At 37.0% G+C, this 26,976-nt stretch overlaps 1 protein-coding gene across 1 annotated transcript in view; it reads right to left on the bottom strand.

Moving 5' to 3' along the window:
• Mgam2 (maltase-glucoamylase 2 (putative)) overlaps nt 1–25,889 on the bottom strand; it is a 77,561-nt gene extending 51,672 nt beyond the window's left edge. The window contains exons 1-13 of the mRNA XM_085840665.1: nt 25,784–25,889; nt 22,274–22,350; nt 17,567–17,690; nt 17,349–17,458; nt 16,888–17,042; nt 15,934–16,105; nt 14,836–14,935; nt 13,729–13,841; nt 11,968–12,093; nt 9,976–10,107; nt 9,780–9,881; nt 892–1,005; nt 14–101 (exon numbers count right to left, since the gene is read on the bottom strand). Of these exons, the coding sequence (XP_085696791.1) occupies nt 14–101; nt 892–1,005; nt 9,780–9,881; nt 9,976–10,107; nt 11,968–12,093; nt 13,729–13,841; nt 14,836–14,935; nt 15,934–16,105; nt 16,888–17,042; nt 17,349–17,458; nt 17,567–17,690; nt 22,274–22,350; nt 25,784–25,889 (1,519 nt within the window). The remainder of the gene's footprint in view (nt 1–13; nt 102–891; nt 1,006–9,779; nt 9,882–9,975; nt 10,108–11,967; nt 12,094–13,728; nt 13,842–14,835; nt 14,936–15,933; nt 16,106–16,887; nt 17,043–17,348; nt 17,459–17,566; nt 17,691–22,273; nt 22,351–25,783) is intronic.
• Between the last annotated feature and the right edge of the window lie 1,087 nt (nt 25,890–26,976).

Consider the following 26,976-nt stretch of genomic DNA (forward strand, 5'->3'; position numbering starts at 1 on the left):
CAACAAAACTTACTGGGAGTGAAAGGAGGAGAGTTCAAGTTGTTTGACTCGCACTTGTTATCATTGGAGCCTTGGGCAACGGTGGCTAGTTCATCCATTTCCTTCAGAGACAAAACACACAAGAGAGAAAATGGATTGATATAAAGCTAGCTGGACAGGAAATGCTTATAACTAAAACCCAGGACATCCAGATCTCCTCTTAACCTCTTTCAGGTTTTAAATAACCTCTGCAGCTTTCCTTAGCCTCTGTTTCATTTTTATAAAAATAAGTCATTTGGGTTAAATTCCACTGAAGTTATAGCACAGCTCCAAATGACATTGAACATGTTTTAACTTTTGTAAGTTTATTTAATCTATTAATTAAGATAAATAGTTCAAGGGCTGATCTTTTCCTTATAAACTACAAAGATTTTATTGCTGATGTTGCTGTTTGAATGTATTCTAAAAACTAAGGACAGGAAATATTTTCTCTTTTTACTTTCTCTGCCTTATACTCCACAAAGGAACAATTAAAGAATATAGCTGAAGTTTTCAAAGAAAGTTTTCCATTTTCCACAATGAAAGCCACAAAGTCCCATATGACTACATCTTTATGAACTAATGCTATAAATACACCAATCATCACATTTAATGTTGCTAAATTTTGAGTTGAAACTGAATTAATAAGGAAAAATGGAATTCTTTGAAAAAGCAAGGACTTTATCAAATGGAACAAACAGTTGGTAGCAAATGTAGAATAAGAACATAGGGTTTTAGGAGCCTAATTTTCCTAATTTTATATACTTGGCATGGAGTAAAACAATCATACTGTTATAGATCAGTGTCAACCTCCACATGAAATTTTGGCATGCCCACTTCCAGTGGGTATTTACATCTGGAATGATAACTTACAATCCACACACCATCAAACTTCAGACCTTTGTGAAATTCAGTGACCTGCTGGGTCCACCATGCAATAGAGTCTGGATTGGTAAAGTCAGGAAAAACTGACTCTCCTGCATAACCCTGTAGAACAAATAGCAAGGCATTAGCAGTATGTGTGATGGTTCAGCTGGTCATTAATTAGACACCACTATTTCTTTCACCAGAAAACTCATATTGCTTATTACTTAGAGTCAGATTTTTCATTCTGCCAGCAAACTCCAAACAATCAGTATAATACATGCAAAAATCCAAAGGAAGAAAAGAAGAAGAAAGGTCAACTGGATAACTGAAAATCAACCATCCATCCATTTCTACTTCAAAATGTAAACTTTCAGCTGTCACCTATATGATGTCATAAGTTTGGGAGGTATTGATGCCAACAAACATTTCCCTATTTTGTTGGGAGAGAGAGAGAGTGTGTGTGTGTGTATGTGTTTTATTCTTAAGGAAATAATGTTACAAGCTAAGTTTGCCCTTTACATTAGCCTTGATGAAGATTAATGAAAATAAGACAATAAAAGTATGATAGGGGCATGAACTCATCGGATAGCCTCACAATCCCCAGAGGACTCCCCTCTCCCCAGGTGCCCTAGGACACCCAGGATCTTAGGATCATAGGTGAGTGGAACACAACATCTGTTCCAACACAACCCAGAGTGCCTGGGGCCAGCAGGAGCAGGGACACAGGAACCCCACTAGACTAGTGGCTCTGGTTACTTCCAGTCGGCATGATCTACCTTGGTTTTGAACTCAGCAGACAATCCCAAAGTGCCCAGAGGAGGTATCATTTCCAGGTGCTCTAACATGCCCAGGATATTAGCATCCCAGGATCCCAGGATCCCGGGATCCCAGGATCCCAGGAGCTTGGTCACACCAGGATCTCAGGGTCTCAGAGGAAACTTGACTGCTGAGAACTCTCACACACACACAGAATCTCAGGATCACAGGATCCTAGAATCACAGGATCACAGGACTCTGAGGAGTTCTGACCGAACCAGAATTACAGGAAGGGAAGGCTCCAATCAGATATATTGAGGACAGGGAGCACGTGAGATAATCAGATGGAGGGAGGCAAATATAAGAATAGAAGAAACAGAAACCAAGGTTACTTGGCATCATCAGAACCTAACTCTCCTACTGTAGTAAGTCCTGAATACACCATCAAACCAGAAAAGCAAGATATGGATTCAAAGTTACTTCTCATGATGATGACAGAGGATTAGAGAAGGACATAAATAACTCCCTTAAAGAAATATAGGAAAACACAGGTAAACAGCTAGAAACCCATAAAGAGGAAACTCAAAAATTCCTTAAAGAATTACAAGAAAACACATCCAAACAGGTGAAAGAATTGAACAAAACCATCCAGGATCTAAAAATGGAAGTAGAAACAATAAAGAAATCACAAAGAGAGACAACTCTGGAGATAGAAATCCTAGAAAAGAAGTGAGGAGCCATAGATGGAAGCATCACCAACAGAATACAAGACATAGAAGAGAGAATCTCAGGTACAGAAGATACCATAGAAAACATTGATACAACAATCAAAGAAAATGCAAAATGTAAAAAGATCCTAACCCAAAATATCCAGAAAATCTAGGACACAATGAGAAGACCAAACCTAAGGGTAATAGATGTAGACAAGAAGGAAGCTTTCCAATTTAAAGAGCCAGTAATATCTTCAACAAAATTATAGAAGAAAAATCCCCAACCTAAAAAATGAGAAGCCCATGAACATACAAGGCTTAATAAATACAAACTTAAATAGTTTGGACCAGAAAAGAAATTCCTCTCATCACATAATAATCAACACACCAAATGCACAAAACTAAGAAAGACTATTAAAAGCAATAAGGGAAAAAGGTCAAGTAACATATAAAGGTAGACCTATTAGAATTATACCTGACTTCTCTCCAGAGACTATGAAATCCAGAAGATCCTGGGCAGATGTTATACAGACACTAAGAGAACACAAATGCCAGCCCAGGATACTATACCCAGCAACACTCTCAATTACCATAGATAGAGAAACCAAGGTATTCTATGACAAAACCACATTTACACAATATCTTTCCACAAATCCAGCCCTTCAAAGGATAATAAAGGGAAAACTCCAACACAAGGAGGAAAACTACACTCTAGAAAACTCAAGAAAGTAGTCTTTCAACAAAGCTAAAAGAAGATATTCACATGAACAGAATTCCAACTCTAACAACAAAAATAACAAGAAGCAACAATGACTTTTCCTTAATATCTCAATATCAATGGACTCAATTCCACAATAAAAACACATAGAATAACAGACAGCTTACATAAACAAGACCCAACATTTTGCTGCATACAGGAAACCCATCTCTCTGACAAAGACAGACACTACCTCAGAGTAAAAGGCTGGAAAACAATTTTCCAAGCAAACCGTCCAAAGAAACTAGCTGGAGTAGCCATTTTAATATTGAATAAATTCGACTTACACCATAAAGTTATCAAAAAAGATAAGAAGGGACACTTCATACTTATCAAAGGTAAAACCTTCCAAGATGAACTGTCAATTCAGAACATCTATGCTCCAAATGCAAGGGCATCCATGTTCATTAAAGAAACTTCAGTAAAGCTCAAAGCACACATTGCACCACATACAATAATAGTAGGAGACTTCAACACCCCACTGTCATCAATGGACTGATCGTGGAAACAGAAACTAAACAGAGACAAAGTGAAACTGACAGAAGTTTTGAAACAAATGAATTTAACAGATATCTATAGAACATTTTATCCTAAAACAAAAGAATATACCTTCTTCTAAGCACTTCATGGTACCTTCTCTGAAATTGACCATATAATTGTTCACAAAACAGGCCGCAACAGATACAAAAATATTGAAATTAACCCATGCATCCCATGAATCACCGTGAACTAAGGCTGATCTTCAATAGCAAAATAAATAATAGAGATCCCACATACACGTGGAAGCTGAGCAACACTCTCCTCAATGATACCTTGGTCAAGGAAGAAATAAAGAAAGAGATTAAAGACTTTTTAGAGTTTAATGAAAATGAAGGCACAACATACCCAAACGTATGAGACACAATGAAAGCAGTCCTAAGAGAAAAACTCATACCTCTGAGTGTCTTCAAAAAGAAACTGGAGAGAGCATACACTAGCAGTTTGACAGCACACCTAAAAGCTCTAGAACAAAAGGAAGCAAATTCACCCAAGAGAAGGAGAAGGCAGGAAATAATCAAACTCAAAGCTGAAATCAACCAAGTGGAAACAAAAAGATCTATACAAAGAATCAACCAAATGAGGAGCTTGTTCTTTGAGAAAATCAACAAGATAGATAAACCCTTAGCTACACTAACTAGAGGGCAGAAGGACAGTTTCCTAATTAACAAAATAAAAAATGAATACCACATATCCTATAAAGAAATAGAAGTAGTCATTTAATAGTCTCCCAACCAAAAAAAGCCCAGGACCAGATGGGTTTAGTGCAGAATTCTATTACACCTTCAAAGAAGGCCTAATTCCAATTATCCTCAAACTATTACACAAAATCGAAACAGAAGGTACTATACCCAATTCATTCTATGAAGCCACAATTACTCTGATACCTAAACCACACAACGACCCAACAAAGAAAGAGAACTTCAGACCAACTTCCCTTATGAATATCGATGCAAAGATACTCAATAACATTCTCACAAACCAAACACAAGAACACATCAAAACAATCATCCATCATGATCAAGTATGCTTCATCCCAGGGATCCAGGGGTGGTTCAATATATGAAAATTCATCAACATAATCCACTATATACACAAACTCAAAGACTAAAATCACATGATCATCTCATTAGACAATGAGAAACATTTGACAAAATCCAAAACTTGTTCATGATAAAAGTCCTAGAAAAATCAGGAGTTCAAGGCCCATACTAAATATAATAAAAGCAATATACAGCAAACCAGTAGCCAACATCAGACTAAATGGAGAGAAAATTGAAGCAATCCCACTAAAATCAGGGACTAGTCAAGGCTGCCGACTTATTCCCTACCTATTCAATATAGTACTTGATGTCCTAGCCAGAGCAATTAAACAACAAAAGGAGATCAAAGGTATACAAAGTGGAAAGGAAGAAGTCAAACATCACTATTTGCAGATGATATGATAGTATATATAAGTGACCCCCAAAATTCCACCAGAGAACTCCTAAACCTGATAAACAACTTCAGTCAAGTAACTGGATATAAAATTAACTCAAACAAATCAGCGTCCTTTCTCTATACAAAGGATAAACAGGCTGAGAAAGAAATTAGGGAGACAACACCCTTCACAATAGTCACAAATATTATAAAATACCTTGGTGTGACTCTAACTAAGGAAGTCAAAGATCTGTATAAGTACTTCAAGTCTCTGAAGAAAGAAATCAAAGAAGATCTCAGAAGATGGAAAGATCTCCCATGCTCATGGATTGGCAGAACTAATATAGTAAAAATGGCTATCTTGCAGAAAGCAATCTACAGATTCAATGCAATCCCCATCAAAATTCCAACTCAGTTCTTCAGAGTTAGTAAGAGCATTTTGCAAATTCATCTGGAATAACAAAAAACCTAGGATAGCAAAACTCTTCTCAATGATAAAAAGAACCTCTGGTGGAATATGACTGACCTAAAGCTATACTACAGAGCAATTGTGATAAAAACTGCATGGTATTGGTACAATTACAGACAGGTAATTCAATGTAATAAAATCGAAGAACCAGAAATGAACTCACACACCTATGGACACTTGATCTTTGACAAAGAAGCTAAAACCATCCAGTGGAAAAAAGACAGCATTTTTAATTAATGGTGCTGGTTCAACTGGCGGTTAGCATGCAGAAGAATGCAAATTGATTCATTCTTATCTCCTTGTACAAAGCTGATGTCCAAGTGGATCAAGGACCTCCACTTAAAAACAGATACACTGAATCTAATAGAGGAGAAAGTGTGGTAAGAGCCTGGAACATAGAGGCACGGGGGAAAATTACTGAACAGAACACCAATGACTTGTGCTGCAAGATCAAGAATTGACAAATGGGACCTCATAAAATTGCAAAGCTTCTGTAATGCAAAGGGCACTGTCAATAAGACAAAAAGGCCACCAACAGATTAGGGAAAATCTTTATCAATTCTACATCCAAAGAGGGGTAATATCAAATATATTCAAAGAACTCAAGAAGCTAGAGAAACAAATAACCCAATTAAAAAATAAGGTACAGAGCTAAACACAGAATTCTCAACTGAGGAATACCGAATGGCTGAGAAGCACCTAAGAAAATGTTCAACATCCTTAGTCATCAGGGAAATGCAAATCAAAACAACCCTGAGATTCCATCTCACACCAGTCAGAATGGCTAAGATGAAAAACTCAGATGACAGAAGATGCTGGTGAGGATGTGGAGAAAGAGCAACACTCCTCCATTGCTGGTGGGATTGCAAGCTTGTACAACCACTCTGGAAATCAGTCTGGCGGTTCCTCAGAAAATTGGACTGGAGGATCCAGCAATACCTCTCCTGGGCATACACCCAGAAGATGTTCCAACTTGTAATAAGGACACATGCTCCACTATGTTCATAGCAGCCTTATTTATAATAGCCAGAAGCTGGAAAGTACCCAGATGTCCCTCAACAGAAGAATGGATACAGAAAATGTGGCACATTTACACAATGGAGTACTACTCAGCTATTAAAAAGAATGAATTTATGATATTCTTAGGCAAATGGATGGATCTGGAGGATAACATCCTGAGTGAGGTAACCCAATCACAAAAGAACACACATGATATGCACTCAGTGATAAGGTGATATTAGCCCAGAAGCTCAGAATACCCAAGATACAATTTGCAAAACACATGAAACTCAAGAAGAAGAAAGATCAAAGTGTGAATACTTTGGTCCCTCTTAGAAGGGGGAAGAAAATACCCATGGAAGGAGTTACAGAGACAAAGTTTGGAGCTGAGAGTGAAGGAATGACCATTCAGAGACTGCCCTGGGGATCCATCCCACAAACAACCACCAAACTTAGACACTATTGTGGAGGCCAACAAGAGCTTGCTGACAGAAGCCTGATATAGCTGTCTCCTGAGAGGCTCTGCCTGACTAATACAGAAGTGGAGGCTCACAATCATCCATTGGATGGAGCACAGGGTCCCCAATGAAGGAGCTAGAGAAAGTACCCAAGGAGCTGAAGGGGTTTGCAGCCCCATACTAGGAACAACAATATGAACTAACCAGTACCCCCAGAACTCCCTGGGACTAAACCACCAATCAAAGAAAACATATGGTGGGACTAGTGGCTCTAGTTGCATATGTAGCAGAGGATGGCCTAGTCTTTCATCAATGGGAGGAGAGGCTCTTGATCCTGTGAAGGCTCTGTTCCCCAGTATAGGGGAATGCCAAGGCCAGGAAGTGGGAGTAGGTGGGTTGGTGAGCAGGGGGAGGGGGAGGGGATAGGGGATTTTTGGATGGAATACTAGGAAAGGGGATAACATTTGAAATGTAAATAAAATATCTAATAAAAAAAGAAAATGTAAACTTTCCATATGTAAGGCCAATTATAAGATGTGAGATAATGCCTTTTGTATGTGACTAGGAAGCTACTATCCCCATGAAATCTAAACAATATGGTTTCCTAGACAAGACTAGAGCAATGGCAACAACAATTGACATATGAATATAGAGCAATTTCACAAAGCCCCACGCTTAGATGAATAGTTATGACAATTAATAATGGTTGATGGGAAAGGAAGAATCAGTCTTCCACCATGATAACACCTTTGATAGGTTATCCAATCCTAAGAGGTCATCCTTAAACACAAATATATAGGAAAAACACCAACTCAACTCAGCAGGTTTTATTAAAAATTCTATGGATAAATAGGTAGTAATAATAATTAAAGAAGGGGCCATGAATTTGAGGAGTAAGGAAGGACATGGGAGGTGTTGGAGGGTTGAGAAAGAGGTGGAGAATAATATATAGTCATTCATAAAAATTCTCAAGTAATAAATTTTTAAAAATTAAAATAAAATTCTAGAAAGTCCAAATATTAAATAGTTCCAGAGGATGCCTAAGTTTGTTTACTATATTGCTAAATTAAGATCACATAAACCTGTTTTGAGTCCATTATAAATAATATGTCCATTTTGCTGTATAAATATTTCATAATGCTTGTATAAAGTTACCCTTACTCTTATCAAAAGTTTGTAATGCTGTTTCTATTTTTTTCTGCATCTGTCAAACAGTGGCTCTATCACCCACAAATTACAATAATGTATATACATAGACAAATTATTAAAACTTTTGCTTACTGGAACGTAAATTGTAGTACAGCAATCTTACTAATTTTCTCAATACATTTATAGATTGGGAGTTTGGGATGATATTATACTCATACAATTTAATAATTATATTTATTAAGGTACGAGGAATTCTCTTTCAAAATGTGTTCATTGACATTTTCCTTCATTTAAAGAAATCATTCTCATCACTTCTAACTCCTCCCTCCCCTCATCTCCTTCCCATCCCTTCCAACCCCCTCTCTTCCTTACAAGTCTATTTTCTATATTCATGTAAAACTGTTCTATTTTGAGATACAACAGCTTCTCAATACAGAAGATACAAGCATATAATTCCCTTTTAAAATATGTTGGGCTTTTGATTCTGTTTTAGTTGATGGGTACCAAGTAATAACTAGAGCAATTTTCACATCCAAAGGAATAAGTGGTTGTGAAACAGAATGCCAACCAACATCATAAGCTGAGAGGAAGCCAACATATTCTAACCCAATACAACCATCCCCATCTTGCCTCTACTGCTATTACCTCTGCAAGTGTCTTAGTACAAATGATTATCCTTATTAGCTAGTCAATAAAATCAGTCATCTAATTAATTAACTTAGTTATCAAAATAGCATATTCTATGAAAATGGCTCACCCAGTGGGAATGAATTTTAGATAGCCACAATTTTTAGTTGATTATAGTCATTATATTTACTAATACATGAAAATTAGTCTATCTTGTGGTTTAGAGATTCATAGCTATAAAATAAGCAGTGAAAGAGGAGGCTTGGCTTGGAGGAAGAACTTTGCATAGCTTCATAGAAAGTGAAAGCAACAAGAAAAACTAATGAGAGTGAGCAAAATCAATGAGCCAAGCTAAGAGAGCTGAGTGAATGGCAGGTCATTTACAAGCCCCAAGAGATGGTTTTACAAAGAAAACAATCCAGGAACTGTAAATGCTACAAAATGACATAAATTTCAGAGATTAAGTACCAACTTTTATAATTTTCACATAATTCAGTCATCTGGATTAAACGTATGTGTAATTGGAATAGAAGGTTAGCTACATGATTCATTTGAAAGCACACAGTCTTACAAGTACCTCTCTCCTAGAAATCAGTTCCTTTGCAGTTTATCCAGAGTCTGAAGCTGATACTAGATACTCAAGTCTGGGCCTAGCTATGAGTCTTGTATAAATTAAGAAGTATATTAATTGAATTCATCATGAACATCTTGCTACAGGAGTGAAGTTGGATTTAACATCTCAGAGAAAAGAAATTGAGAGGAAGTCATTCTTAAAGTAATTTTCTACTAACAGTATCTTTCTTCTCTATTATTTGAAATATTAGTGGGTCTGGGGCTAGTTTTTTATATCCCTTAGAATTTTAATAACTTTATTATCATATCTATTATTTTAAAATAGAAAAACTACCAAAGTCATAAAAGTAGCAATATTACGACTTGCCTATCACCTATCTTCATATAAAAATAAACTTATACTCAAGTTGTTATATTCTCTGAACTTCTTGAGAAATTACCTTCCCAACAGCAAAGCCACTGGAGCTCATGATCCACACTCTGTTCTTGCTTCCATTTCTGTAGGTCTCATAGTTAGGATCATGGTTAGCAATGCCAGGAGTCTAGTAAACAAGAAGGGTATAAGTATTGCTCTGTTAAGTGTCTTTTGCAACTTGGGAACAAAAATAAGGCACCAAGCTAAGTATTTGAACATACCAGAATAATTATATATTTCTGTTCATTATCATGTAGGTCGTTAGCAAACTCTGAGAGCTTGGGGTAAGCCTGTTCGTCAATAGTGAAAACTTTATTTCCATTCATGTAGTCTATGTCCGAGTATTGCACATCCTGAAAGATAGTTCTGGGCAGTGAGAACTCAGGAAACATTACTTGGTTAGTTGGAATGGTTTCAACTCTGATTCCAAACCATTAAAAGAGAGGTCATATGGCTTCATAGTCCTATGATTTTACAAGCTTTTCTGGCTCCTAGAAATTAATAAGCTCCCTTTTAAAGAAGCATCTACTCTCAGACCGTAGCTGTTTCCCCATTCTAATAGACGGATGTCAGGAGGATATCCCTGAGGAACTTAGGATAGGAAGTGTATCTTGTTGATCCTTGTAGTTTAAGGGCTTGGATGCTGGCAATGTATTGGATACTCATTAAATGTATATTTCAAAACTTTCAATCTTAAACATCAAGTCAAAATGTATGTCCACAAGAGGATTAAGGCTTCTATTGCTCTATTATACTTCTAGAGGACTGACAAATAGTGTTGAGTGACAAAGAGATATAGAGTTTTAACTAACTAAATTATCATATGTGCATTGTTTGCATACCATGTGAGGATAGGATCCTGTCTTTAATAAGACTGGAATATTAAGAAGTTAAATGCTATTTCCCAGTCACTTGAATAGGGAGGTAAAGGCTAACTGGGGCTTTGGTATAGGTACTTGAATTTGGATATTCTTTGTTTTCCAATATTCCATTTACCACATGATCATATGAAAGTCTATCATATGTTCTTCATATGGCTTGAGGCTTGTTGTCCAATGTCATATCATCTACTTTTATCAAAAGTGGTTAAGTAGTCCTAGGTTCCACACAGTCACAGAGAGAGAGCTCCCAATCAGGAATGAAGTGCTCATTTGTTCCTGATCTGGTAGACACAGAACAAAACAGACCAGAAAGACCACTACAAGTAGAGTCACAAGATTGATGAATGCAAATTGGCTCTTCTGCTTAGTAGTGCAGTCCTGGAAAAGTGGAGCCTTACATTTTCTCATTCATAAAAGAGTGATAAATAGGAACTAGCCATGACTGTGAATGTTATTCTAGACTAATATCAGCACATAAAACTTTGGTATAATTCTTCCCAGAATTGAGTGGTTTCAGATAGTATAGATGGAGTATGTAGAATTAAACACAAATATTTTCCCCTTATTACAAAACAATATGGTGGGAATATCTCTCCCAAGAAAATTTGATAGCTGTATCTGCCATCTTGGGTTCTCTGATACCAAGCCAGTCATTTTCATCCATATAGTCTCTGTCAAATGCTAACCACACATATATACCTGCACAAGTTCTGAAGCACAAAGTTAGTCCTGAAGGAATTCTGACAACTTCATTGACCATGTGATAAGTTTATTAGACATTAGACACCTGGAGTTATCTTTTGATTTTACAGGAGAACTTTGAACACCATAAATACTTTGCAACCACAGAGATTCAGAGTTAATCTGGAAAGAATTATGCAAGGTCACTGTGAAACCAGTTTACTGCAAATCATTATTAACATCTTCAATTCTTGCTCACCACATCACCATGTGTTGATTTCACTCATGAAATTTGATGGTCTGTGCTCAGAGACAGTGCATTACATGCCTTATGTAAAGTATTTCTCACCCCAAATGCCCCAAAGTGAAGCATAAAATCCTTACTTTTAAAAAATAGAAGCCACAATATTTACTAACCCAACATTACAGGGAGATATGAAAAGAAAGGACTGAAATTCAAGTCTTTTGACTCTATGAAATGTGCCCTTTACATGGGCATATGAATAATTCAGTATGTCAATATCTGACACTGTGTGTGGCTCTATCAATCTACCATTTTACTTACTTTTTTCTTCTTAATTGAATGGAATGCAAAGAAAAAGAAAGAAGTGAAATTGTATCTAAACCCCAATAAGAAAAGCTTCAGCTTACATATGGAATGTCAGCATCACGATTTCGCCGTACAACCTCTCTCAGCCCATCAATGCCACCATAATCCCGGCGGCTGAGCTGAAAACCAAGGCTCCAATAGGGAGGCAAGAAAGGTCGACCAACAACCTGGGAAGAAAGGTAAAGTAGCAGCTGAGCTTTTATAGCAAACACTAATGAACATTGCAGCATCAAGTCCATCTGAACCATTGATTCCTTTTTGTTTCTGTAAAGTCCTCAGGTCTAAAATTGACAGAAACAAAAGGAATCTCCTGTTGCAACCTTCCAAACCTCAAGTCTTTCATCACTTAAAATGTCTAAGTGTATCCCAACAGCAATAAACAATAGGATTTTCAGAATATTTTGGACTAACAATGTGATCCTATGACAGTGAATCTCAACATGTGGGTTGCAGTTCCTTTGTGAGGTTGAATATCAGACATTCTGCATATCAGATGTCTACATTATGATTCATAACTCTAGCAAAATTGCAATTAGGAAGTAGCAATGAGATAATTTTGTGGTCACCACAATATGTGGAATTATATTAAAAGTTCACAGCATTAGGAAGATTGAGAGCCACTGTCCTTAGAAAAGAATAGTTGGTAGTGTTTACCTAGCACCCAAAATAATATTGGCTGAATTCCCAACAGTTAATACAAATTGGAGGATAGGGGAAAAGAGCCATTTTTTTTTTGATCTGGCTGGAAGGTGAAGTCATTTCTTTTCTTGTTTTTTTTTGTTTTGTTTTGTTTTGTTTTGTTTTGATAAAATATCCCAATAAAAGCAACATAAGGGGAAGAGAGTTTTTATCCTGTCTCAAGATACAGCTCATCATGGCAGGGAAGCCAAAGCAGCAAAAGGTTGAAGCTGCTGATCATATTGCATCCACAGGCGAGAGAGACGGAGTGGGAGGAGTGGAGGAAGCAATGAATGCTTTCTAATACTTCCATTGCTCTCTCCATTTTACAACCTGCCTAAGACATAGCCTCACTTGCTGTCAAGATAGGTCGTGGAATATAATTAATGTAATCAAATAGTTCTTAAAACATTCTAAGTACTTCAAGCCGACACTGTGAGAAGACTAGAACCCTGTCCCACCTTTTTCTAAGAGTCCTAGTCCTTCTAGTCAGAGGTTTTCTCCCATGCCACTTAATCCCGCCCAGTTTATTTGGACCTCATCTACAACCTTTAGTACAAAATGCTTCTGGTTACGATCAACTGGGACTATGTTTTGTTTTGTTTTATTATAGATTCATTGGAATTTAGAAGCATCTTTAATAACCTTATATGTCACCTTGAAGGAGTCACTTCATCATTCTTTGGGGATTCTTTGTTGAAGTAAGATTAGACTAAAAGTTGTCTAGTTTCCTACAATCCTGCATTTTGAATAAAATATAAGTAGGATTTATCTCATGGAATTCCTTCTTCCGTGTTTATTTATTTACTGCTTAAATGAACTTTGCTGATTTGTGGCCTTGGGTATTTGCAGTGATAGATTTTAGCCAGAGGAAAAATAGGAAATGGACAATGGGCATGTGTAGGAAGCAGAATTCAACTTCCTTTTGCATTTCTCAAGGCTTCCCGGATGGTGCCTACTGTATGCAGAAAACATGCAGTCAACTCATTAAAGAGAAAGAAAAAAAAAACATGAAATACTTGTAAGCTCGGCATTTGCATCAATCCTCACTTTTGTCTTGTTAACTTAAAACACACATATGAAAAAATAGCAACAACCCCACAGTAAGGAGGGCAGAGCCATACCTCCAGGTACTCCTGAACAACTTGCTCTGGTGTGTTTCCCAAGAAGATGTAAAAGTCAAGAATGCCCCCAGTTGTTCGGTAAGTAATGGCAGGAGCAGGCTGAAGTGTGACCTCTGGGAGGATTAGAAAGAATGATTAGAATCCTCTGGGAATGCCCATCTCTCTGAAATGTGAAAAGCTGACTTGTCCCAAGCTCTGTTTCATTTTCAAAGGAAATTGAATCACATACATTTCTTTTATTTAAACTCTGTTTATTTGAAGAAGATACCCATCAAAAGTGGAATTTTATCCTTTTTCATGTTGCTTATGTGAAAGAAGAGCAAATTTTATTATTTCTGGGTACATTAAAATAAATTTCTATGATATGAGTGGTTTAATCCAACACAAAAAATTAAAAATGTATTAGATGAGTTTGATTACAGTTTATACCCACACAAATACACAGAGAGTTATATATTTAAAATAAATAATGCTTCTTGGCACACCATTAATTAGAAGCTGCAGGAAGATGACTATAGGAAGACTCTATGAGACACAGTGTACCAGCACAGCCTGCTGCCTACCGGCAGACAGCATGTTGCATGCAGGAGTCTACAGCTATCATTGGAGTGTGCACACTGGAGTGTACACACCAATATATCTTATTATCCACAAAATATTAGGAGAAGCCTTCTGTCAGAGGAATTCTCTGAAGTAGCTTTCAGTCATGTGTTTTCTAAGCCTGAGCTAGATTTCTCAACAGGTTAAATTGTTGTCAGGTTCAAATTTCAGTAGGAACACTTCCATGCAACCCGTGACTGTTAAGTGAGGTCCCACAATAAAAGTAATTCTAGCTGTTCTCTCTTGGAAGTCTGCTCTTTTCTGAAGAGAAAACAGAGGGTGAGTGTACCTGGGGGAGAGGGGACATGAGGTGGGCGCTAGGAGGAGGAGAAACTGTGCTCCTGGGGGAGAGGGGAGATGAGGTGGGTGCTAGGAGGAGGGAAAACTGCTTGGGATGTATTATAGGAGAGAAGAATCTATTTTCAGGGAAAAAAGGATTTCTTAAAAATAAAAACATCATACCTAAATCTAGTCCTATCCAGAGAAGCTAAAAAAGATGCTTCCTACCCATGGCATTGCTGTTCATCAGAAAAACTCCAAAAGAAGCCCCACTGGTATCTTCCAGGCATAAGAAGAATGTATGTGCACCATACAGATTATTCTTGCCCTGCCAACAAGAAAGAAAATACAGAAATAACAGGATTATAATATTTATAATAATATGTACTTATAATATTTACCCTGCATATTATGGTGGAATGCACACTTAATTCCAGCACCCAGAAAACGATGCCAAGAGAATAGTTGCTTTTAGGGCAGCCTAGGCTATGATGTAATGAGTTCTCTGCCAGCTTGATTGACATAAGGCTCTGTCTCTCATAAGCAAGCAAATATGATTCACAGAACAAAAAAAGTCATATACGTACTTGTTCAATATTTAATCGAATGTTATACCAAGATGGTATTTTCATAATAAATGGAGAAACGAAACACAATACAGTATATTACTTAATGGAGTACGATCCAGAAAGGATATATTGCAGTAAGAAAACTCAAAATGTTACACAAAATGGAAGAAACACCCAATTGTCTTTGCAATGTTCTGATATAGACTACAACAGAAGTTGAAGAGAAACTTTATATATACACACTCCAATGAGAATGACCCCAGATTGATATTCTTCTTTAAATATGAATTCTCTGAATTATTAAAGACAGAAAGCATCAATCAAAAAAGGTATGGGATCTAGAAACTCCACATGCTAAGCAAACCAAACTTTCTTCCGCTAACATCCTCAGTCATTTCTATGTTTCTGTTTAGAGACAGGGTCTTACTAATTAGTCCAGGGCAGCCTTTAAGTTGCAATCCTCTTGTTCAGTCTCCTGAATAACTGCAATTATGGGCTTGTGCTAAAAACCTGACTGTTTTTCAAATATTATTTTATTTATCTTATGTAATCATTAAATTATATCTTCCAAAAAAAGTTGTTTTTAATTTCTACTTTTTGAATCTATTCAACTCAATAACAAATATTCCTTAAAACCAATTCAGGTAAATTGAGCAAAAAAAGACATAGCTGTATTATTTTCAGCTGTCTTTAGAAATGGAGGGTGAGCACTCTTGGCTTTGAGCTATGAACAGCAGTGAGGTAGGTATAACCTCACCTTGGTGGGAGTGGTATCTCTGGTGAAGATGGGCCAGGTGTTCCAGCTCATGTTGTGGAGATATTGCTGATGCACATGTTCCCCGAGTCCATACACATTAGAGCTAGGCAGTCGGAAAGAGAGCTCCAGGTATTGCTGGTCAAATTGGAGGGGCCCAATGCCAGTGTCCAACCTGGACAATGAGAAAATAAGCAGTACAGATATACCCTGGTTCTGCAGAATGCCACCCCTGTCTCCCAACATGCAGTCTGAGTTGAGTGACCTTAGATTTCAGCACCAATTTTTTTTATGCCACCTCCAGAGGTGTTCCCATTATGTGTACCACCAATCCTTTGAATTTAGAGAAGCATTGTAGGATGGAACTCTATCATCAAAGTTTTATGACTAGGGGAAAAACATATGTGCAACTTTGCATCTCCAGTTACTAGTGTAGATGTTAAGTATTATTAGAACAGCACCCTCTGGAAAAGTTGTAAGGCATACTGCTTTATGGCACACATGTTATTGGAGACTTGCTAGTGCCAGGATTTGATTGACAGTTTTACTGACAATTGTATTTATATTTTATACCATGCAATTTGTGATGCTTAAATTGGTGTTAGGTTCTTAATGGCAACATTCAGAGGGACTGATACTTTGAAATAGTAAACAGTAAAGTTTGTGTTTGAGTATGAATGATAACTCAAAACAACAAAATTCCCCTAACCTATAATATATGAGAACCATAAGTATGTGTGCATATTTACTAACAATATATGAATGAAACTTAGTAAGTGGATTCACTATAGTTTCATACACTGCTTTACTCATAACAGATGTCTTTGTTCATTATGCATGGTAAGTAATTTTACATTTTTTCTGACATTCAAACCCATTTCCAAGTCACCAGAGCACATCAGGATGTGTTACATGGGTCTCTGTATTCAAAGATGAGCAGAGTGTGGAATAGCTCACAATACTCTTTTGTTGCTCTTCCTCAGTACTCGGATGCTGAAGGGATTTTTGATGACCTCTACATCGTAACTCAAACTGGCCTTCTTAGTAGTTCCATTCATGAGGTTGGTGTTTTCAGAAGGGACTTCATATCGTATCTCATTGAAATCAGTGATCTGCAACAAGAAAAATAGAGAATACAATGCCATGTAAGACCATTCCTTGTGGATCTATGGATGGAAAATGTTGCTTTTGAATCGGTAGCCAATGAGAATGCTTGCAAATCTTGACCCTGTAGATTTTGAATTCTGAGGTGAAATCATGAAATCACTTGTGTCAGATGTCAAGTAAATTAACTCTGCACATCTTCTCAAGTGATGCTTGCAGAAAGAAATGGAGGCGCCTTCTGCACATGCACTGTGCTTAGTATAGAGGAAAAGGGTAGGGCACCTGTTGTAGCCAATGGTAACTCCTTCACCAACCTTAAAATGAAAACGATTGGATGTCTGGTATTCAGCTGTCAATAAGGCATCAACAATATCATTTCCAAAAAGAGATGGAGATGGCAATTTCTTCAACTGAGCAGTTAACCCTAAGGTGAGAGAAGGAGAACAAAAGACAGTGTTAGCCTGCGTTTCACAGCTACCATGGCTGGACCACAAACAGTGGCTTCCTGGGACCACATTAGGGAAGGGCTCACCTGTGCTTTCATTTGTAAGGACATTGGTGACTTCATAACCCCAGTTCCTAGGAAAAAAGCATGCAGGGACTTTGGGATCTGCCACTGGCTTCCAGCAGCATTTATGCTGCCATCGACAGGCATCCTGTAACAATAGAGCAGAGCTGCAATTAAATAAAAGAAAGTATCACTTGCCTGCTAAGTTACAACCCATGTTATTCCAAGGAAGACTTGAAATGGGTCATCATAATTCAACTCACTCATGTTTTTATCCTCAGCTTATTCATACAGTTATCATACAGTATAGCACAACCCACATTCTATACTTACTAGACAAGAAAGTGGTAGAACAGACAAATAAGACATAGTTTATGTCTCACTAAACTGACTGTTTAGTTGTAAACCAAGACAATCAAAGTAGCAATGGTGGCATGATGAGTTGAAGGTCCCAGTAGAGTGTTCCCAGAGCAAGGGAAATACACATATGAACCATTTCTACCATGCTGATAATTTAGGTGGGATAAGAAAGCATTCTAGGTAGGTGAAAGGTAAGTATGCTCTTAAGGCATCAAGGAAAGCTCAACATGTGAGCACCAGAGTGATATTCTGGATAGAAAAAGCAATGGTGCATGGCAGACAGGGAAAACCACAAAATTATTGTGTCATTGAGGAAGAGCAATGGGCAGGGCAGGATTAAGAGAAGGACACCTGTTAAGCTGTTCCCTTGATTCTAGGGAGGTTAGAAGTAAAAGGAAAATATCAATGGGACTTCCCCCATTTCATTCTGTACACACCTAGAATGTCTGATTCTTCTTAAAAGAATGTGTCTGGTATGGGTCCTATTGTAAAGATTAAGATAATGACACACTCTTGCTTATTTCTATGTATTATTGACAATATTTTAGATGCCAATAATTGGTGCCATTGCTTTATAAAGACAGAATGACTTTTATGACTGAAATGTTTATGGAGAAAATCCTATCATCATAACCATACAGTCTTTTAAAATACGTATTTATCTCCACATACTAAAGAAACAGTCCCCGCCTTGATCTTTTCATTTAACAAAAAAAAATGTGCTATTAGAAGAGAAGGACTTTGGGTGTTCCCACTGCTTCTGGTGCAGACATTGAAAACCGTGGCTACCTCTGAAATGGAGAAGCCCCAAAGGTCAGTTTCACTGCTGTAAACTATGTCAAAGTCTACAGACCTCTATAAAGAGCAATCAATACCCAGATAAACACCGTCTCTGTGTGTACAATCTGCTCTAACACTGTGTCACAGCCCCAGAAACCAAAGGTCAAATTATGAATGTCAACTCTGCATCTCTTTTCATACACTGCTTCCCCATATTGCTTCTCCTGTTTTCCATCCCAGTTCTCACATGCCTGTACAAGTGTTCTAAACTCATCTCTGAAGTCTTGGTGTTGACTCCCATCAAAGCTCCTTGCTTTGTTCCCCTATAATACCATATGACCCTATACTGTGGCCTTAAGTTATCTCCCACATAAACTTGTCAATCAGATGATAGGAATATAAGAATAGATGGCTGACCAAGAATCATCTAGGTTATCTCTGTGTGTCACAAGCATTATGGCAACAAAGTCTCTGAGAGATGCCAAAATTCTATTAGCAATGTGTAAAACTTGTTCCAAAATCAGGAAATCTTACCTTTATATTTATTCTTCTACTACACTGTTTCTTAAGCTTAGACAAGAAATGGACTTTAGATAGTTTAATTTTCTAAAATCTACTGTGGTTGATTATTGGCTTTTAGAAAAATGATCTCAAAATTTACTGAGATTTCAAAGAGGAAAAAAACACATATTACCTTTGTATGTACACGAAATGAGAAAGAAATGAAATTTACATATTTATGATAACTTTAAATTATCATTATTTAGTTGGAACAATACTATATTACAAGACTCCAAAAGTATCTGCATATAATGAACAATTAATAAATAAATTTAAGGAAATCTCTAGTTGCAAAATCAATGTTCAAAGATATACTTCAAATCTATACTAATAATAGTTGAATAGAAACTTTCTATTTAAAACTAATATTTAAATGGATTAAAATATTGAATAATTTTTTAAAATTACATTAATGTATATAACCCATATACCAATGGGTTTTCAAAAGCTTTTGAGGACTTACAGTACCTATTCCAGAGATGTTGTAGCTACAGAAGTATGAAAGAACAAAACAGCTATTTAAAAATCGGACACCAGAAGTAAATTCACACTTATAAAATATCTTTTGGTTAAGGCACCACAACAATTCAGAAATAAAAGGCCATTTCTCATATCTTATACTGTCTTCAGAGGGCAGAAGCTGTTGCCGTATCAAAATGGGGCCCAGTCTGACTCTACAGAAGGGAGAATTAAAACAACATATGGTGGTTTCAGAAGAAGCTATAGAGTCGGTGTAGACCAGATCTGATGAGGGTGACTTCCAGGGGCATTGAAGGCATTCTATAACCCACGCAGGATATAGAGAAAGTTGCTGGCCTGGATTTGGGACCAGATGGGAACCAGTGTAAGGCCTATAGTGTCACAAGGAGTTCCACTTCTCTCAGGGCAGCTACAGAGCCAGGCAGGAGGCCTGAGCTGATCAGGACAATCCCTCTAACTGTCAGAGGAAAACTCTAACCCTAAGTACCAATCCCACAGAAGGAAATAGCGCTTCAGTTCTACTAGAGCTTGGTTCTCTCCTGAGCACTGTAAATTCCTCCTCTGAAAGATGGATGGAGACTCACATGTAAGAACAAAAGAAGCTTTCATAAAATCTATGAAATATGGTATATACTCACTTGTAAGTGAATATTGGCCATAAAATACAGGATACCCATGGTACACTCCACAGACACAAAGAAATTAAACAAGAAGGAAGGCACAAGTGAGGATGCCTGAATCTCACTTAGGAAGAGGAATAAAATAGTCATAAGAGGCAGATGGAGGGAGGAAACTGGGATGGCTCAAGGATGGAAAGGGGAATGGGAGAGGGGGGAGGTTCAGAATCAGGTGTGAGGAAGAACAGAAGAGATGGCCACATGGCCATGAGAATGGATGGAAATCTGCAATTAATGGTGGTGAGGAGGTCTGGGACATCCACAGGACAAGACAGAGATCTGGAATAAGGGAGGCATATAAGAATCAATGGAAGTGAGCTTAGCTGTGACTCACAGGAACTTAAGTGCCAGGCTCGGGGGATACCCAGGGGCCCCCACCCACTTTAAGGAAAAAGGGGGTGGAAGGGAGGAAGGACTGTGAAAGGAGGTAACCAGGAGGAGGACAATGAGTAGAATTTAAAATGAGTAAGTAAAAAAATAAAACAAAATAAAATAAAATAAAATAGCAAGTAATAAATTTCTGAATAAATAAATGCCTTTATTTCCCCTCAAAAGACAATCCATGCAAAGACGGGATCTCCAAACACCATCACTTTATGTGAATACTTCCAGAAGAACTACAAAGCACAACAGAACACATAGATGAATGGTAAATGTTAAAACAAAGCAGAATCATCATCTATTTGTGCAGAATATAACTATAACTAATTTCTCAAGGGAAAAATTTGCTAAAAGCTTTTTGAAAAATGATAGGAAGTTTAAGCTGACCAACAATTATAATTATAACTATAATTTAGGTTAGAGGTAAGGCATATAAAATAATGATTAGTAAGAAAAATCATTATAATTAAAATAAGCAACAATGAGAAAATACAAAGAATTGTAATTGCAATAAAAAATAAGATATAAAATACCCAGAAAGAGGGCTGGAGAGATGTCTCAGAGCTTAAGAGCACTAACTGCTATTCTGAAGGTCCTGAGTTCAAATCCCAGCAACTACATGGTAGCTTACAACCATCTGTAGGGAGATCTGATGCCCTCTTCTGGGGTATCTGAAGACAGCTACAGTGTACTTACATATAATAAATAAATAAATCTTTAAAAATACCCAGAAAGAACTTTAGATGAAATAGAACTTTAAATAAAACACATATTAAGAATAACAGCAAATATGTATTACTTAGAAGCAAAGCTTACTATTTTTTATAGTAAGAATATATACCAAGGTATTGACTCTTGAAACCTAAAATTTAATACAGTCCTAATTCCTAATAAAATATAACAATGCTGGATATAGAATGCTGAATATAGAGCACAAAAGTGAAATTTAAATACATGCCACTATTATGACATAAGTCACATGAGTCACAATAAGACAAAGTTCAAATATTTGATATTCTCATGAACGTTATCCAAGGGTGAGGGGGAGTCTTTTCTTTCCCATGTGTCTACTAGGACCTCATTTTCTAGTTATTCAACTTCAGAAGACTCTTCTTACAAGAAGTATTATAAAATAAAATAGCAAGTAATACAAAAGTGACTTACTCACCCACACTTGCTTGATGGCTCACTTCTACAAGAGCAGTAGGCTACTCCATAAGCACTTAACCTCTCTAAGATCAACTCACACCTAGAAATGGCTCCAGTATTGCTAACTTCCTTCTACTCTGGCCTTTGGAACTTGACTGCAACTATACCTCATTTTCTAGCCTGTTTTCTGTACTTCCTTAGTACAGCTGTTTATTGTATTTATGATCACGCCAAAAAAATTACAGAAATATAAAGCACTCTGTCACTTCTCCCTCTCCAACTAACATACTCATTTATTAGATATAAAACCCAGTAGGCAACCAGACAGGACCCCATAGCTGACCTCTGTCACCACCTGGCCAGGTGCACAGTCTATCCTTTCTGACTCAGAGATGTCTGGACATTCAGGAGTGAATGAACCTGTAAAGAAAGTAAATGCCAGAGTTGGTACTTATGGTCTAGTCACAGCTACAGAAGCTAGCTCTACTCCCCAACCAAATCACTGGCTGCAGGTGCCAATATTTGTGTATGATGTTCTCTACTTCTTCAAATGTTTAATCACAGTTTTAAAAAATTAGCTAATTGACTTTTTAAGACCTTTTTTTTCCCTAGTGGATTCAAAATTACTATGAGGGGAAGTGTCTGGGTAGTCTTATTACAACTTGATATGCCATGCTTGATTGATATCTCTGGGTAGCCTGCCCTTTTCTGAAGGATAGATAGATAGATAGATAGATAGATAGATAGATAGATAGATAGATAGATAGACAGACAGAATAATATATTGATCTGTAGGTATAGCAATTAGTCCTTAGGAGTCATGTTAATAATTATGTCCACTTAGAAGAATAGCAGCATTTGGTGAGTTATTGCATTTTCTAATGTATTGTATATATTAACATATCATATGTGTCATTTGGAAATGTTAGTGCTTTTCTTTTGACCTCTGTTTTTCTCTATTTGAAATATCATTTAAAGGCCAACAAATTTCAAGTTTAAGTCCAATTAAACCCAATATGGCTATTTTCTGCCTTTGGTTTCTGTATTTGAGTTTTGTTTAATAAACTGTTGCCTAATTCATAGTTGTGAGTGTTACTATCTGTGTATTTTCTTTTAAAAGCTCATACTTCAAATTCTTTCATTTAGATATGCATTTATTTTTAATTAATTTCCATATATATTGCTGGGTAGAAACCCATTTTTCTATTGTATGGGTATATCCAGCTGAACTAACCACTTGATTTTTGGTTTGTTTATGCTTGAGTTATTTGCAATAGATTCTCACTCTGTAGTCCAGGCTGACCCAGAATTGATTATGACCTGAAACTCATATGGTCTTGAATTCATGGCAATCTCTTGCTTCAGCCTCCCAGTGCTGGAATTATAAGAATGAGCCACTATATTGGGCTTTAACTTTAATTTTACTCCACTAATTTCAACAAACTGTGATAGAGAATGGAAAGATATTTCTGATATTACTTTAAATGTACACTTTCACTCAAATTTAGTATTCTAGCTTTAGCTTTTATCAACTTATTCAAAACTTCGCCAACATATCAGTGACAGAAGCATGGCAGAGTCAGGGGTTTTATGAGTTATTCAAGCTAGAGTTTCACCCACTTCCAGGTAGCAGTTACTGTGCATATAACAGGGACTCCTCAGTGACTTCATTCAGTTTTTAAAGTCTCCATATATCTCTATACTGTCCTATGGAGCTCTCTCTCTCTCTCTCTCTCTCTCTCTCTCTCTCTCTCTCTCTCTCTCTCTCTCTCTCTCTCTCTCTCTCTCTGTGTGTGTGTGTGTGTGTGTGTGTGTGTGTGTGTGTGTGTGTGTGTGTGTGAGAGAGAGAGAGAGAGAGAGAGAAGGCAGTTAGAACAGTTAAAACTGGATTAATGATTTATTTAAACATGGAATCTGAAGCTGAGACAACCTTGGAAGAAAATATGGAAATAACATTATATTTGACTTTGCAACAAGCACAGACAACAAGAGCAAAAATAGACAAATGGGACTACACAAAATTAAAAACCCTCTAAGTATCAGAAACATCAACTAAAAGAAACAACATATTGAAAGCGAGAGTCTACATGTATATGTGAGTCATATGCCTGATAAGGCATTAGTTTCCAAAGTCTGTAAGGAATCCCTCCAAAATAACTAACTTGCTTTAAAATTGGGCTAAAGATACTGATAAGTCTTTCTCCAAAGAAAACCCACTAATGGCCAACAGGTGCAAAGACATGCTGACCATTACTAATCACTAGGGATTTGAAAATCAAAACCTTTGTATCATCAAAGCAAAGATACCATATCACATCCATTCAGATGGCAATGACCAAACAAAAGAAAACATAACTGTTGGTGAGGATTGAAAATTTTGGATCCTTGTATACTACTGATAAAGAATTAAAAACAAAACTACGGCATGATTCTTTAATGCCATTTCGGAGTAGTTATAAATCTGGATCTTGAAGAAATATTACACTTGTCCAAAGTCTGTGGCACTATGCACAATGCTCAGTGGACAAAGAATGTGTGTATTATAAACAGGGAAATGTGTACAGTCAGGGGAAAGAAAGACTCCCTGTAACACACAACATTTCTGTTTTTCAAACCATGGGTACAAAACTTCAAAAAATACCAGAAAAGTCAATTGTGTAAAAACAGATAAAGCAATAACAAAGATGGATCAGATGTATCAGGGTGTATTTTCATATGAATGCATATGAAGCTTAGTTTTATGCTAAATAAAAGGAGAGATACTCACATACAATTAGGTGTTTTTTTGTTGTTTACAGTGTCATAGGGAAGAAGTAGGAATGGGCTCAAAATATACTCCACAAGGACCTTCAACCACCTTTGAAAATTACATTCTCCTAGAAAGTGATGTCATGTTCACTATTGAGAGAGAAGTAAGATAGTGCACACACAGGATCCTGAGACCAGCACAGCTCAGCTTCATAATATGTCTACTCTATAGTACTGAAGAACATTATTGAACAGAATCCCCAAATTCAAATTTAACTAACATAGATTTTTATTTTATGTTATTATCCTTGGTTTTACTTTTTTTGTTGTTTTGGTTTTGTTTTGTTTTGTTTTGTTTTTGTTTTTGTTTTGTTTTGTTTTTGTTTTGTTTTGTTTTTTGAACATGGAAATTACAACCTAGACTTACCTGAAACTCACTACTATGTAATCAGAGAAGCAAAATTTTATGCCACTTCACCTACTTTGGCTTCCCAAGAGAAACAATTTTTATATTATATATGATATTATATGTTTTATTTTATTATTTAAAATATGACATTTCTAGTAATAAGAAGTTACTCTGATGCTTCTCTGTGTAGATGCAGATACCTGCAAGAGTGTGTGGGTGGGAAAGGGAGAGGAAGAGAAAGGGAAGGGAAAAGTTTTAAAGGCATCCGTGAAGAAATCACAGCTGTTCCAGTCTTGAGATGGGCTAGAAGCTATTGTTAATTCATCCACACAGGCTGGCTTCACTAGACTTCACTTCTCTTGAGTTAGTGTCCACCTCCATAGTGATAGAATTGGCACTGTTGCCATAACTGCTCTTTCTCATCAAGAGTTCCTTACTTAAGATTCTATAAAGCTTAGCAGGCATCTCGTAAGCCTAATTCTATTGAAACTGCATCAGATGAGGCTCAGCGCACCCCACATAGCATTTACATCCAAAGTTTAGTTGCAGAAAAAGAACACTTATCTTACATTAATCATGAAGATAGATTTCGAATAGCTTGATGTAGTAGCAAGAATGAATAAAATGTTAACTCTGGAATCTAGAAGGGACTTCCTTCGCCAATCCTCCAAGCACAACACCCACCATCACCCTTACCTGATGGGTTCTCTAGCACGAGAAGCAACAAAAGGATATCTACTGCCAGTACAACCACATTGAAAATGATCAGGAAGACTTCCAATACACTGAGCTTCCTCGCCATCTAGATATAAACAGAAAACCAGATGAAAGTAATCCACAGAGCCCCACACAAGCCAATTAGAGCAGGCACTGTAACTGAATAGTCAACATGTGAGCATGGAGACATGATTTGGTCAGTAAAGTGCTTGGTTCGAAACACAAGGTCCTAATTTTTGAATCCCAGTTTGGCATACTAGGGATGCAGAGACAGAAAGATCCTGAGAACTGAGATTTGGACAGTCTACCCAATCCTTGAGCTCTGGGATTGATAAAGGAACCTCTTTTTAAAAAGTAAATTGATACCTAGTGTTGGTTTCTGGTCTCTACATACACATGTTCATATATATATATATATATATATATATATATATATATATATATATACATATACATGCACTCATATATACACACATAATCAAAAACACATACACAACTTGTCTACATAACAGATTTGATCACCAGCTTTGCTCTTTGCACAAACCATAAAATTTTGCTTACATAAACAAATGTCTCCCCTGTGCATATGTGGAGGTCAAATGAAGAATTGTAGTAATCAGTTCTCTGTACTCAGTACTAAGATGCTACATTGTTACCTTGAACTTAATACTCAGCATGCATAGAGGGTCAAATAGATACAACTAGAGAGAAAAGAATCAAGAAAGACTGATTCCAAGTCTCCTTCTACTGCCTGCAGTGTGGTGCTCAGGTGCACATCTGCTCAGAATCATTGAACCTATAAGGATCTGATGAGATAAATAAACTTGGTCCTGATCTCAGCAGAATGCTCCTGTTCATGTTCGTAGCACGTCCACACATGTCCATTTAGTGGATCTCCATAAGCCTGAGGACCATGCTTCGGCCTAAGTGTCAAAACATTTGCAGTGCTGGAGAATGTGTGAACTAGGAATTGAAGGACATCAATTATTTTCCTGGCTTTCTAACAGAAAGATGGCTTTATCTTATTGGGCCCATGTCTCTTCATCTACAAAATGCAAAGCAGACTGTGAGTTATATCTCACATGTTTGTCCTAATTAGAGCAAGTCCAACATCACTATGAACCTTCTGATTCCAGGGCATCCAGCAACTCCAGTCATGTTCGTCTACCACA

Source organism: Mus caroli, unplaced genomic scaffold (assembly GCF_978045245.1).
Source record: "Mus caroli unplaced genomic scaffold, Mus_caroli_1 scaffold_7, whole genome shotgun sequence".
Classification (NCBI taxonomy): Eukaryota; Metazoa; Chordata; class Mammalia; order Rodentia; family Muridae; genus Mus; species Mus caroli.